This window comes from Pieris napi, chromosome 2, assembly GCF_905475465.1.
Source record: "Pieris napi chromosome 2, ilPieNapi1.2, whole genome shotgun sequence".
Classification (NCBI taxonomy): Eukaryota; Metazoa; Arthropoda; class Insecta; order Lepidoptera; family Pieridae; genus Pieris; species Pieris napi.
Genome location: NC_062235.1, coordinates 8,628,523 through 8,640,791, shown reverse-complemented (window position 1 = coordinate 8,640,791; position 12,269 = coordinate 8,628,523). Strand labels below are relative to the sequence as shown.

Below are 12,269 nucleotides of genomic sequence, written 5' to 3'. Positions count from 1 at the left end.
CCAAAATTCCAAAAGTTCTGCAAAGTTGGAGTGGTGTTAAATATATTATTTTACATCACGTGTCAAATTTGCAACCAATTTAAGTGTACGGAACATTTTTTGTTATTAAAAATTAATGTTTTTCTTTATTAAACTGAAGAAAAACGTTCCAAAAGTTCTGCAAATTTGACAGATCGAAAATAAAATAAATAACAAAAAATCTTCCGTACACTTAGGTTGGTTGCAAATTTTATAGGTGATATGAAATATTATATCGAAAACTTCCCCAAGTTTGCAGAACTTTTGGAATTTTTTTCACGACCATACAGCAAAAATTAATTTAATTGCAATTTTAACAATGTTCCGGACTGCGGACAAGGTTGCAAAATGAGATTTATTGTCGTCCCAATGTACCATTCACTTGACCGAAGTTTGAAAACTTTTGGAATTATTATCAAATTTTCGATTTCGAATGTCTATAATGACTGGTCTATAAGCATGAAATAATTCTCGAGTAAACTGGTTGCCTGGAAGAGATCGCAAGCCATAAAGCCGCCAGTTGCCCTTCTTCTTTTTTAATTATTATGTATTTCTTGTAACGAAGTGTAAATTAATAAACTCGTGTAATAGCGTAGGGGCAGCATTTAATATAACATTATAAAAGGCTTAAAATCAACTTGTTTGCTAATTTCCACAAATGAAATTTATTTAAAATTGTTAAATTAACTTGAATGGGTTCGTGGTGAATTTATCAAGGAAGATATAAGAAAGAAATGTTTCTAGGATAGTTCACCTTCATACGTAGTTCATAAATTCACTTTGTGTAATGTCAAAAATCTTTTTATGAATAACTTTGATTGACTTGATACTCAAATGAACACACTATCTCTTACAGAGCTGTAGAATCACCATTACCCACGGCCAACTTTGTTGACATGGAATCTTGAGGAGGAAAAACTGACCCGGGCTATAAAATGTATTTAAATGATGTTCTACTTTCGATTTATAGACAAAAATATACTAATTTTCTGTGCAAACTGGTAGTCTAGTAGCCTATCTCTCTCGCCACCAATGTTTTGCTAGAAATTGCAGGCAATATTTTTATTGATATTTTAAGAAAACGTTTAAAATAGTATAAATCAAACAACATATCTTTTAACATTTTGTTTATTATAACATCAACAGGGCGAAATAATAATTACCTATGACAAAAACAAATTGAATCTGACTTTTATAAATTCTCTCATTAATAATAATTATTTTCAGTGATATAGTAATTCTAAATTGCATGTCTATTATTAAAAATCAGTATGAAGTTCTATTATTTGCATGAAAAGTTATATATTATGATATGGCTTGTTACATTTTATTGTTTTAAAAATTCTCAGTATCGATTCCTTGTTGACTTCATGGAACTTTAATGCAGGTTAAAATGTTTTCCAGTATTCTATGTGATGCAGGCTGGTGACAAAAAAATTATTTAAACTTTATTATTGAGTGACCGTGCTAAGAAATTCCCGCTTATCATTATGTCTACCTAATATTCCAATTTTTACTTTTATTGTCAAATGAAAATTATTTACATTATCATTCAATGTCATCAAAATACAATTACTGAATTTTAACTTCTAATCTGAAATAGCATTATTATAAATTAATAGATAATTAAAACATCAAAATTATACATGTTTATCTGAATCCAACACAGTACACAATGTCAGATGTAATGTATTTTCAGAAGTAGATAGATGAAAAAGATAATAGAATAAAATATATAGTTAATGACGATTATAGCTATTGTAGGGTTCCAAAGAGTAAATTGTCAACATTGCATACTGCATGGGTCACACAACTACGTTACTTTCTCTATTTTCCGGTGGGACAAAATGATAAGCTATAAAATATTTACAATAGATTATTTAAATACGACATTATAATTTTTAAACAATAAATAATTTAAAATCATTTTAACATCTACTTTTACGTGAATCGCGTCTTATTCGAAATCCTCTCGGCGCGCCGAGAATTGTCCCACAACTCTCGGCGAGACGAGAGCTGCCCCACCGCTTTGAATCATTAAAACAAACAATTAAACGGTAAAATCACAGTTTGAAGCGGTCATAGAGCGTGGTTTCGTGCACGCATAGACCCCGCGGATCTGACTAGCATCGAGTCCAGTCTACAACTCGCCTCACGAAAAGTACAGGCGCACTGCATTCGTAAACGTCCTTCGGCACATCGGGCATTTATCTGTGGACAGGGCACATTTGGCACAGGCCACCACGTGGCCGCAGGGCACGAAACACACGTTTCTTTCTTCGGCGAAACAAATTTTACATAATTTCGTGTCCTCCACGGGGATATCTTCGTTCTCAGGCGAGATGTTTGTGTTTGTATTCGTGGGTGGAGCGGGGTCTCCGTTTGACGTATCTTTCTCCTTCTTAGGCGCCTCGGCGATAGCCGCTTCGGCTAAGACTTTCTGTACGTAGTCGCGACCTTTCACTAACTGGACGTAAGCGCATCGGTCAAACCAACGGGCGTGTTGCTCCCATGGGACGTCGTCATTTTCCCAGTCCTTAAGGCCCCCATCACAGTAAAAGCATTTGGTTTTGTCGCCGTGACCCGTGTAAAAAAAGCCAGCTTCCGCCAGTTCTTCTGGCTTTTGGCGCATACTTCTAGGCCAGTCGGCAAAGGTGCGAAGACGAGCAGCCTCGGACGCGTATCTGGAGTGTACGGGGCCCGGCATGCGCACAGGCGCCGCGGTGACCGGCGCTCTCACGCCGCATTCATCGCGACCTCCGCTGACAGCTGCATCGAGGGGAACGTTTCCAGCACCCATCTGACGTCTCAGAAAGGGACACTGCGGTGCCCAACGACTATGATCCTGTGCTGGGTCGTCTCCCTCGACCCATCTCATTATTTCCACCTTACAGAAGGCGCAACGCACTTCGTCACCGCGACCGAGATAATAAAATCCATTTCTCGCGAGAGATTCTGGCGATATGAACGTTACTGGCCATTTATCGAATGTTTTGAGCCTCTCCTCCTCTCTGTGCATGTCTTCAGGATAGAAGCTCAGTGGATCCCGGTTGTCAGTTTTATCGGTGGAAGAAGTAGGCGAAACTGCCGTGGGTGATGTTGACGGTGAAGTGGAATTTGACTCGCATCCTGGCGTCGGTAAGACTAGTTGGCCTACTAGTGGTCGTCTCTTGAACAATTGGCTCATCATCTGAGGCGTTATGGGCGAAGCAGTGTTGGCGGCCCCTGAAAAGAAGGAAAAATAAAATTATTATCTCTAATTCCTACTTATCGCTATTATCCTCGCAAAGGATTAATAGCGTTCTTTGAATTGCATTTAATTTCACCCAAATTATAGGGTTATAACGGTAACATAATAAATCTATTGTCATACTTCTGAGTAAAGTTCATGTCACAGGGTTTAATCCGAAGTAAGTAAATGACAAGGTTTATGTTTCGACTTTTGCCCATGTCGTAAATAGCGAGATATGATTCTCATGCCTAACATCATGTTTACTAAGAATGCAGCTCTCATATTACCCGAGAGCGATAGACGAACTAAAGGCAAGTGTTCAAGTACAGTTTCACATAACAACAAGTTCGCGGCCCGCCTGGCTTCGTCATCGACATTCCATTCCCAGTCCCTCCCTTCCTCCCTACCCCAGACCTCTTGCACTCAGTGCGCATGCACTCGGCTCGTACAATCAATTTTTTAGCTTAAATATTAAAGGCCTACGAATACAAAGGTCTGTCTCTAGCGACGAAGAATATAATAGTGTTTGTGTATGTCATGATTAAGCAAGATGCAGTATTTTAATATAATAAATATTTTTCTATATAAAATATTAAGACGTCATTTAATGTTTTACAATAATTAATCACTTAACTTACACACATATAAAAACACTATAACGATTACTACTAAAAGCCAAATCAAACTGGAATATAAAATCTATCACGTCATAATGGCCGGACATAAACCGATCGATAATTACCATTTCTGTGTTTGCTATCCACTAAAATAGGCATTTTGTAGTTAAATGAAACACTATTTTCACGTAACACTCAAATCACACATTTCTATAGATAACATTAAAGCTAACAGTAAAAAAAATAGGTTTTTTTCGTAATACTCTGATGGAGGACAGATGGACTCGGGCATCGTACGTATTCTGACTGCATTGGGTATATTGACTGCCCCTCTACGCATGCGTGCGTATACGAAGGGTTCTTTCTACGTGGGGTGCCATGTACAGTTACAGCTGTGTGGGGTCTGCTACAGTTTTCAAAATGTATGCGATTTCAAGTTTCACATGACATCAAAATTGCCGATTTTACTTGCATGTATTTATATTAAATATTGTTACATATTACACAGTAAATTGTATAGTTCAAGACCGATTTATTAACTCAAACCTTATATGAAATAAAAGCAAACTGCTGTATACAATGAATATATTATACGCTTGTCGGTATTGTATTTCATAACAAACGAAACTTAAGCCAAGTTTCTTATACAAATTTTCCCTGAGAAATTGCAGATAACGACCTACATTACATTAGTATTAAATAAAAATAATTTATATCCCTGACCAACGTGAATTACCATAAAATTAACTAAGGAATCGTCACATGCGGTTTTTAACAGATGTTATGACCGCGGTATGGGACATAACTATTAATGTATAGTGCGTATGCACTCAGTCGCTACAAACAAGTGAAGTACGAAAGAAGGGCCGACGCGGGAGATGTAGTTCTCAATCAACGGAGCGTCTGGAGCGACGTTGCCGCACCGCCCCCGCCGACCGGATTTCATTCATATTTGAGACGCGACGTTGCCGTCCTCAGCGGAAACCGCGACCACACAGCGTAAAAAACAGCCTTAGGAATGTGACGGCTCCGCTGGGCGGGTCTAAGCGAGTACCGAATAAAAAGTGACGCTGTGGAATGCGGACAGTACTTAGTCGCAGACTGCACAACATCTCGGTTCTAGTAAATGGATAATGTTTTGGTATAACGTATGTGGGCTTGCATTACGTTAATACCTGTCTTTAGAAAATAAATACATTTTCGATTATGGCTACTAATAAATTGATTGATTTTGATAATAACAAAATAATAATATGTAACAACATATTACAAATATTTATCATTATAAACACAATATATGGAAAATTGATATCAAAATGTAGGTTTCAGAGTAGAATATACAAGTGGTGTGTGCTATATCAGGCGTTCTGACAGGATACTTTCAGACAAAAAAAGACAAAGAACTCATGGGGAACAAAACAAAAGAATCAACTTCCAAGGTCCAAGGCGCATGCCGCAAATGAAATTCAGCATTGTGCCTTAAGAGAACGGCGAGAGGCGGCGCCGGCGTGTCCATAGGAGGGAGGGAGGGGCGGTGTTTTCATGCCTATGGGTGGTCGACGCTCAGCTTTCGAATTCCACTATGCCTATAGCGCCTACGCACTACCTACTACTTGAGAAAGTAGACACAAAGCACAATCCCCTAGAGTCTAGACCTATACTAATCATACTGATTTCAACTTGAATGAGTCCTTAATGAATAGGATATGAATGGGATGTTCGCTCCTATACAAACAATGTCATCATAAAGCTTTAAAAATAAACTAAACGATCGCGGCCCGGAAATGTGGATATGAACATCCGCCAGATGGGAAATGTTGATAACAAAGCTGAATGAATGAGTGGACGCAGTGATTTTTAAAACTTCAAAAAAGTACAGTGCGTTCATTGAAAACTTGTTAAAAAAATGATTCCCACACAAGGAGGCAAGTGATAGCCCACGCAAAATAAAATGTCCTTCAGCTCATATTACAAATTAGTTATATTATTAACAATAATGTGATCTAAGCCTTGGTTAATTTTTTTTAATAATTAGTATGGTTTTAGGAGGTGCAGTTTTACGATATGAAACTGAACTATCAAGGAACTAATCTTAATATACGTTTAGAATACGATCCTTAACGAATCAAAATAGATCTTGCTAGGAGTAATGCCGCTAGGCGCTAGCCGCCAACGACAAGGCGGGCCGTATAATGATACTCCCACGATAGCTGCGGGCTGACTGCATTCCACGATCGGTTTCCTAGGCTTGTTCCCACACAATTTACAAATACATTGTCCCTATTATATATCTATAATGCTGTGTAGCCTTTTTATTATATTTCCATTTTGCTTAGCAATGAGATTCTAAGAATACTTTTATGTGTATATCCAAATTATAGTTTAGTAAAACCTTATGTTAATCAATAAAGGACCATTGAAAGTCACAGGAAAAAATTGTGTGTGTTTTTCATCAGACAATTTAGCTAAGTTAGTTACTCTTCAAATAATGTATGATATAAGTAATATTATTTTAGGTCTAATATATATTTTACATAATGACTGTTTTATAATAAAAAAAAGAATTGGAATCTATAACAATAGCTTGAAGACTGTGACTAAAATAGTTTCAAATTGTAAACATTGTTATAGCCAATAATATATTGCTTAGAACATAATTTACTTTTCGATGTTGTTAATTGATTATTGACTTTGTTTAATTACAACTATAATAACTAATGTCACCTAATTAGTGGTGTTGAAAATAAAGTCATATCAATTAACTTATTTACTTAATAATGGCCAAGGTTTTTACTAGATGGAGTGAATTGTATATTAAATAAGCAAAAGTTAACAAAATCAATTATTATTATAATTTGTTGATTTCAAAAATCGTATCAAGATGTTTTAAGTTTTTATGAAAATTAATTTACTATATTTTATACTAAATTTAACAACCCAAAGCATATGAGACGAAATAAAAAAAACTTACTAGTATAATTGAGTAGTTTCAATAAATAATATATTTTTTAATTGTACTATTTAGCTTAAGTCTTTAAGAACTAGCTCTATAGCTAATAAACAAAGACTTTTAGTATAAACTCTGATTCAAATTCTTGTTAATCACATTTCTGATTCGATGTCTAAATCCATTTGACTGTTGCCGAAAAAAACAACTTGTTATTATAGCATTGAGTGGTGAGGTCATACAAACGAGTGTAGCTTGAGGCTCACTAGGGTTTACTTCAAACATGTAAACCTATTATTCTATGGGATTTGTCTCTGAAAAATGGGGTGCAATCGTACATTATTGTTTTCAATTCTAAATAACTTTGATAAGCTATCAAGAACTGATAAAAAACATAACATTTCCTAGAATTAAATTTAACACCAAACATTAATAGTTATCGATACTTGGAAAACTTTATTGTTACAATCAAGTAGATTGTATTGTTTAAGGCTTGAGATATTAGAAATGCTTTACTCAATTATGATATAGATGGCGCTGCAAGTATGTATAAAAACTTCAACAAAGTAAATAGTATGGAAATCTTTAACAATACTATTTGTTCAAAGTGCAATGGTTGTTTATACCTACATAATTTAAGATAGTTTTACTTTTAGTTAATTTTATATAATGTAAAGTAATTCAGCACATCCTGAATTCCTATCAAATTGTAATTATTGCTTGATTTAATTCATTTCATTTCCCTCCAAAATATTATTTTTATTAAAAATATATAAAATAACTCTTAGAGCATATTACAATGTGGCTAGGTACACACAGATTTTAAGAATTTAAGCATTTATATGACATTGAAGACCTTAGTAAAGGACAAAGTTGTGTTAACTTTCACAAGACAAACAGCTGTTATTGATCAGAACCACAACTAGTTTATAAATTAATTACTAACATTAACTTAAATTACATTAACCTATGTATCATGAAAATCCAGATACTTATAGTTTAAACATTAAAATAATGATAATTAATGTATAGGACTAATATTATGTATTAGTTGCATACTTATAAAATTCAAAGGGAAAAAACCACTTCATGATCAACAACATATATTCTTTTCTTGCGAATATTTCCTCAAATAATGTTTATAACAGGAAAGCTAACATTATGACGTTGCCCTCGTTCCAAATCATCAACATATTGATGCGAATAGGTTATGTAAGAAAAATATTCACCTCTCAAAGAATCCATTTGCAATCCAAGTAAATACACTATATATTTAAAGCACATCAGAACCCTGTCCAACTTAGTCACTATGATCACTCTCACTTTAAATTTTGAATTCTTTAACCGATAAACAAACACCACAATTCCTGATCCACGAGTGCGAAACTCGCAACTATTTGACGTTAGTGCCTTCGAGTCAAGCCGCAAACGGAGCGAGTGGCGCTCGGTATACTCCGATAAAATGTGCGTCACAGTCACGCTGACGTTCAAAAACTGTCCCTACTACACAACCGATCTCGAGCCTAGTCTACACTCTACACCGTGCGCCAGTCACTGACTGGCGACTGCCAAGCTGTGCTGACTGCCGACTCCCGAGTCCCGACCGCGATGCGAACGGGCGTTTGACTTTGAGCGCCAAGTGGCTAGTTCGTAGGGTTGCCGCCTGCACTTTATATGTATTTTCATAAATTAAACGAACAAAAGTTCGAAAGGTCTAATTGAGTTTAGCCCTTAAAATTCGTTTATTTATGATAGATAAATAATAAAATTCAATGAAAAAGATCTTTCCCCGTTTAAAAACATATTTAGGTTTACGTTTCTTTACTAGGTGACAACCTTATATAATGGAAAGATGTGTATTGCATTCTTCACATTCAAATTTTGAACACAATAATAATCACATTATTAAAATAAATGATGCGCGTTATTTAAAAGAAAAAGTGTCTGTTCGGAATACCAAAAAATAAAATGTAAATGCAAGAAATGATGTTATTATTTTAAATATTAATTGTCAATGGAATCAAAACTTACCCGCTGACGTGCCTGCAACGGCAGCTTCATTTCCATCGGGATCCAGCCCATGTTCCATTCGTCTGTCAATTGAGAAATCCAAAATTAATTCAACTCACTTAAAATATTAATTATTTTAATCCCAAAAAACATTTAGTTCTACAAATCGTACTATATTGACAGCAATTTAAAAATAGAAGGCAATAAATTGTCTATGCACTGAGATCACAGAATTCACAATTATATTCAGAATTCACCTGTACCTAATCAAACAACCGCGAACAGTGTCGCTTGAACACGAATAGTGACTGAGATACGACGATAAACTGTTACGTAAAATGCATTAGTACTTATCGTATTGTTTACAATCTGCTAGCATAAACATCTGATCCAATGAAATCTCGTTTTTAATATTAACATATACACAGCAGTTTTCATTAGGTATTTAGGTAACCAACCTGGAACGTATAATATGTAACCCCTGGCATACGCGTGTTAAATGATAACTTTCAAAGGGATAAATGATATCCTTTACTATTTCTTACCTATCTACGCACTTTAACAATGACACATTTTCATCTTTCAGATGCAGATAATTGCATAATTTTATGAAATACTGAAAACTGTGAAGTGGCCATATGCATGAAAACTCAAGCAGGCACAAATTATTTAAAAAAGTTTATGTGAGACAGTGGTTTTTCAAGCAATATATCAGATATAGAGACTAAATGGAATAAGAATCCTAGTAAATACTTCTTTAAGCAGATGCTAATCTAACATCTGTTATGCTTAGAGATAAAAAATATTATTATGTAAGGTAAAGTTTGGCGCGAAACAAGCGCAGGTGTGAATGCAGCTTGCTCGTGCGCGGGCGTCAGCTGCCATTCCACGTGCTTCAACAGCTGTCTCAATCATCCCTCATCAAAATCGGGATAAAGGAAACAAAGCACACCAAAAAAGCCACCGGAAATATGTATACTTACAACTATTATTAGTTGTGTACATATTTCTAGGTACATAAGAAAACACAATTACAAAACAAAAACCAATACGTTCCTCTCTAGTACATGCTGTCATATGCATTATATTTACCTTATACCTACATAATTAAAATAAAAAGTGCGTGCGTATAAAGTACACATGTCAAAAGTAATTTTTAAGTCTTCACGTTCAAATCTAAAACTTTAGATTCCCGAGACTTAGAGGAAGGGAAAAAGAAAAAGATATGTTAGGAATTTAATGAATTTAATTGTTAATAATATTATTAAAAATGTCGAAAATTAATACAAATTATTATTTTATTTTTTTAATTAATTTCTTCGATAGTAAAAACATGTGGCATTTTAATTTACAATTCGTCATTTGAGATTTCAATAAATTATTTTGCATAAAATATAAAATACTAATATTTCATAAATTCTCTTTACGAAATTTTAATTTTAAAAATATAATTTCTTTAAGGTAATTTGCCCTTCTTATTCTCTCTCAATCGCTTTCCCTTTTCATCGTCAAAAACGCTGCACATCTTCGTGACGCGAATATTATTATTATTGCGTTTCATCCGTAACCATTTTACCCTCATGCGGCTAACGAAGTTTCACTTCAAAAACTAATTGCTATCCATTTCCAAACTATTTATAAATTATATACTTATGTATATATATACCTATGCACAAATGCAACTAAAATTTCGGTGTATTTTGCCAAATTGCAAACCGGTAAAGCTGCCAATCCCATTATATTTCTTAATATGTATACTGTATAGCGATATTTGTGGTTTCAGTTTTCTCTTAGCGAGATTGACGTGGAGCAGCGAAAATGCTCCTTAAATCAATCTCGCAGGTCCAACGTATTTAAACGTCAAAAAACGTAAATGCTAGAAACTTTAACATACCTCAAGACTCAACCAAAGATTTAAACCAACAATTAACACAAAATGTTAAAATAATGTGTACGTACCTTGAAAGTAGGATATACTGGTAGTAAGTTAGTTTAACACTATCAAATATATGTTCGAAATGGCATGCAAAAATTATCACGAAACTAAACCGTACCTTTTGATTATTAGAAGTAATATAACTGACACTTCAGTTCACTTTACTGACTAGGAAAATACATATTTATTATGATTTATATGCATTTTGTAATACGTAGGTCGTCGACGATGTCGTCATATGCCTTGCCCACAGCGTAGGTTGGCGTGAAAATCGATTTACCTATTTTCTTGGTTTCCTTATACAACACTTACCTCAGGACTGATGAAATCTGTCTGTTAAATAACCAAGAATTCTTTGATAGTTCATCAGCGCGTCTACAGTGAGAGAAGTAGAGAATAGAGAATAGTCAACACATGTGCCAGTCTTCCACTCCATGTGAAACTCGTTGTCCACTACTCTGGTTTCGCCTTACTAGTCTGTGCACGACCAAAATGCTTACGGCCAAGTAACGTGTTAATAAATAAATAGACAAATAGTATTTTTTTAAGGTAACCTCTGGGTAAGGAAAAGACCTCTATCTAATTGTAACACAATTTTGTTAACATATAAAGATAATATGTCTTTGTATAAAAGCCCTAGCGTAGTTTCAATGAATGAACCTTCCTAACGAGGTCTAGTGTAGCCGTTCTATGGTTTTGTTCGTGACTGAGCAATAAACTGTACCTATAGACAAAGAGGAAAAATAACTAGGTACTATGCTTTTTAAGGCCTCCAAAATTTAAATAAGATTGCTATCCGAGACTATTTTTATAACTAATACGTTTAAAAATACTGTAATTAACGTTTAAAGCGTAGGTAGCTAAATGTAAATACGGAATAATGATCGTGTTTACCCAAGTATTACGACTTAATGGTTTCTTACTACGTACAAACTTAATTTCTTTCGTAAGATGTACATAATTTAAAAATCACTGATTGTTTTGTTTACAAAAATGAGTCGCATTTAAAAAAACTGTCTGTGGTTGTCTATTAACTGATGTGTGATAAGCAACCTTCTTTGTTCATCCAGAGAATTCGAATTTCAAAATTTTTGTCGACAATTTGAATATGACAGGTCTGTTAGGAGTATAATCTTTGAACCACGAGATGTACCAATAGAAACTCTTGGCTTGGTATGCGGCCTTCTTTTCCCAGAACTCCATGTAAGGACAGCTGGGGTTCAACTTCAGTTTAAAGTACATAAACCAGCTTTACAGCCTACGCGGTTGCAGTTGCACATGAGATTTCAGAATAAATTTCTTACGTTTTTTTTGTATGAAATTTTCTCTATTATATATTTATAAAATATCAATATTGCTTATTTGTATGGGACTACTAGACAAATGCATTTTCACTATACTTACACACTTACTAGTTTTTTTTAATATCAGAGGTATTAGAACATACTTCATCATAGTCCAGCGAATTCTTGAAATAACCTACCAATATAATTAGTAATATTTTATTTT

General features: G+C 34.6%; 1 protein-coding gene across 6 annotated transcripts; it reads right to left on the bottom strand.

The window, feature by feature from the left end:
* Positions 1-1,130: 1,130 nt before the first annotated feature.
* LOC125062829 (death-associated inhibitor of apoptosis 1-like) lies at positions 1,131-10,896 on the bottom strand. 6 transcript variants are annotated; one of them, XM_047669023.1, is made up of 3 exons: positions 10,879-10,896; positions 8,846-8,907; positions 1,131-3,243 (listed from the first exon to the last, which is right to left on the bottom strand). In XM_047669023.1, exons 2-3 carry the CDS (start codon positions 8,901-8,903, stop codon positions 2,171-2,173), a joined length of 1,131 nt encoding a protein of 376 aa, XP_047524979.1. In that variant the 5' UTR covers positions 8,904-8,907; positions 10,879-10,896; the 3' UTR covers positions 1,131-2,170. The 6 variants fall into 6 exon arrangements, with proteins under 6 accessions (XP_047524979.1, XP_047524986.1, XP_047524962.1 ...); XM_047669030.1 differs by having other exon boundaries at positions 10,784-10,891; XM_047669006.1 differs by lacking the exon at positions 10,879-10,896 and adding an exon at positions 9,088-9,158.
* Positions 10,897-12,269: the final 1,373 nt, after the last annotated feature.

Coding starts and splice junctions, on each gene's coding strand:
- LOC125062829 (XM_047669023.1), bottom strand. CDS start 8,903: ATGGAACATGGGCTGGATCCCGATGGAAATGAAGCTGCCGTTGCAGGC. Junction 3,244..8,845: donor CGTTGCAGGCACGTCAGCGG/GTAAGTTTTGAT, acceptor CCTTCTTTTCAG/GGGCCGCCAACACTGCTTCG.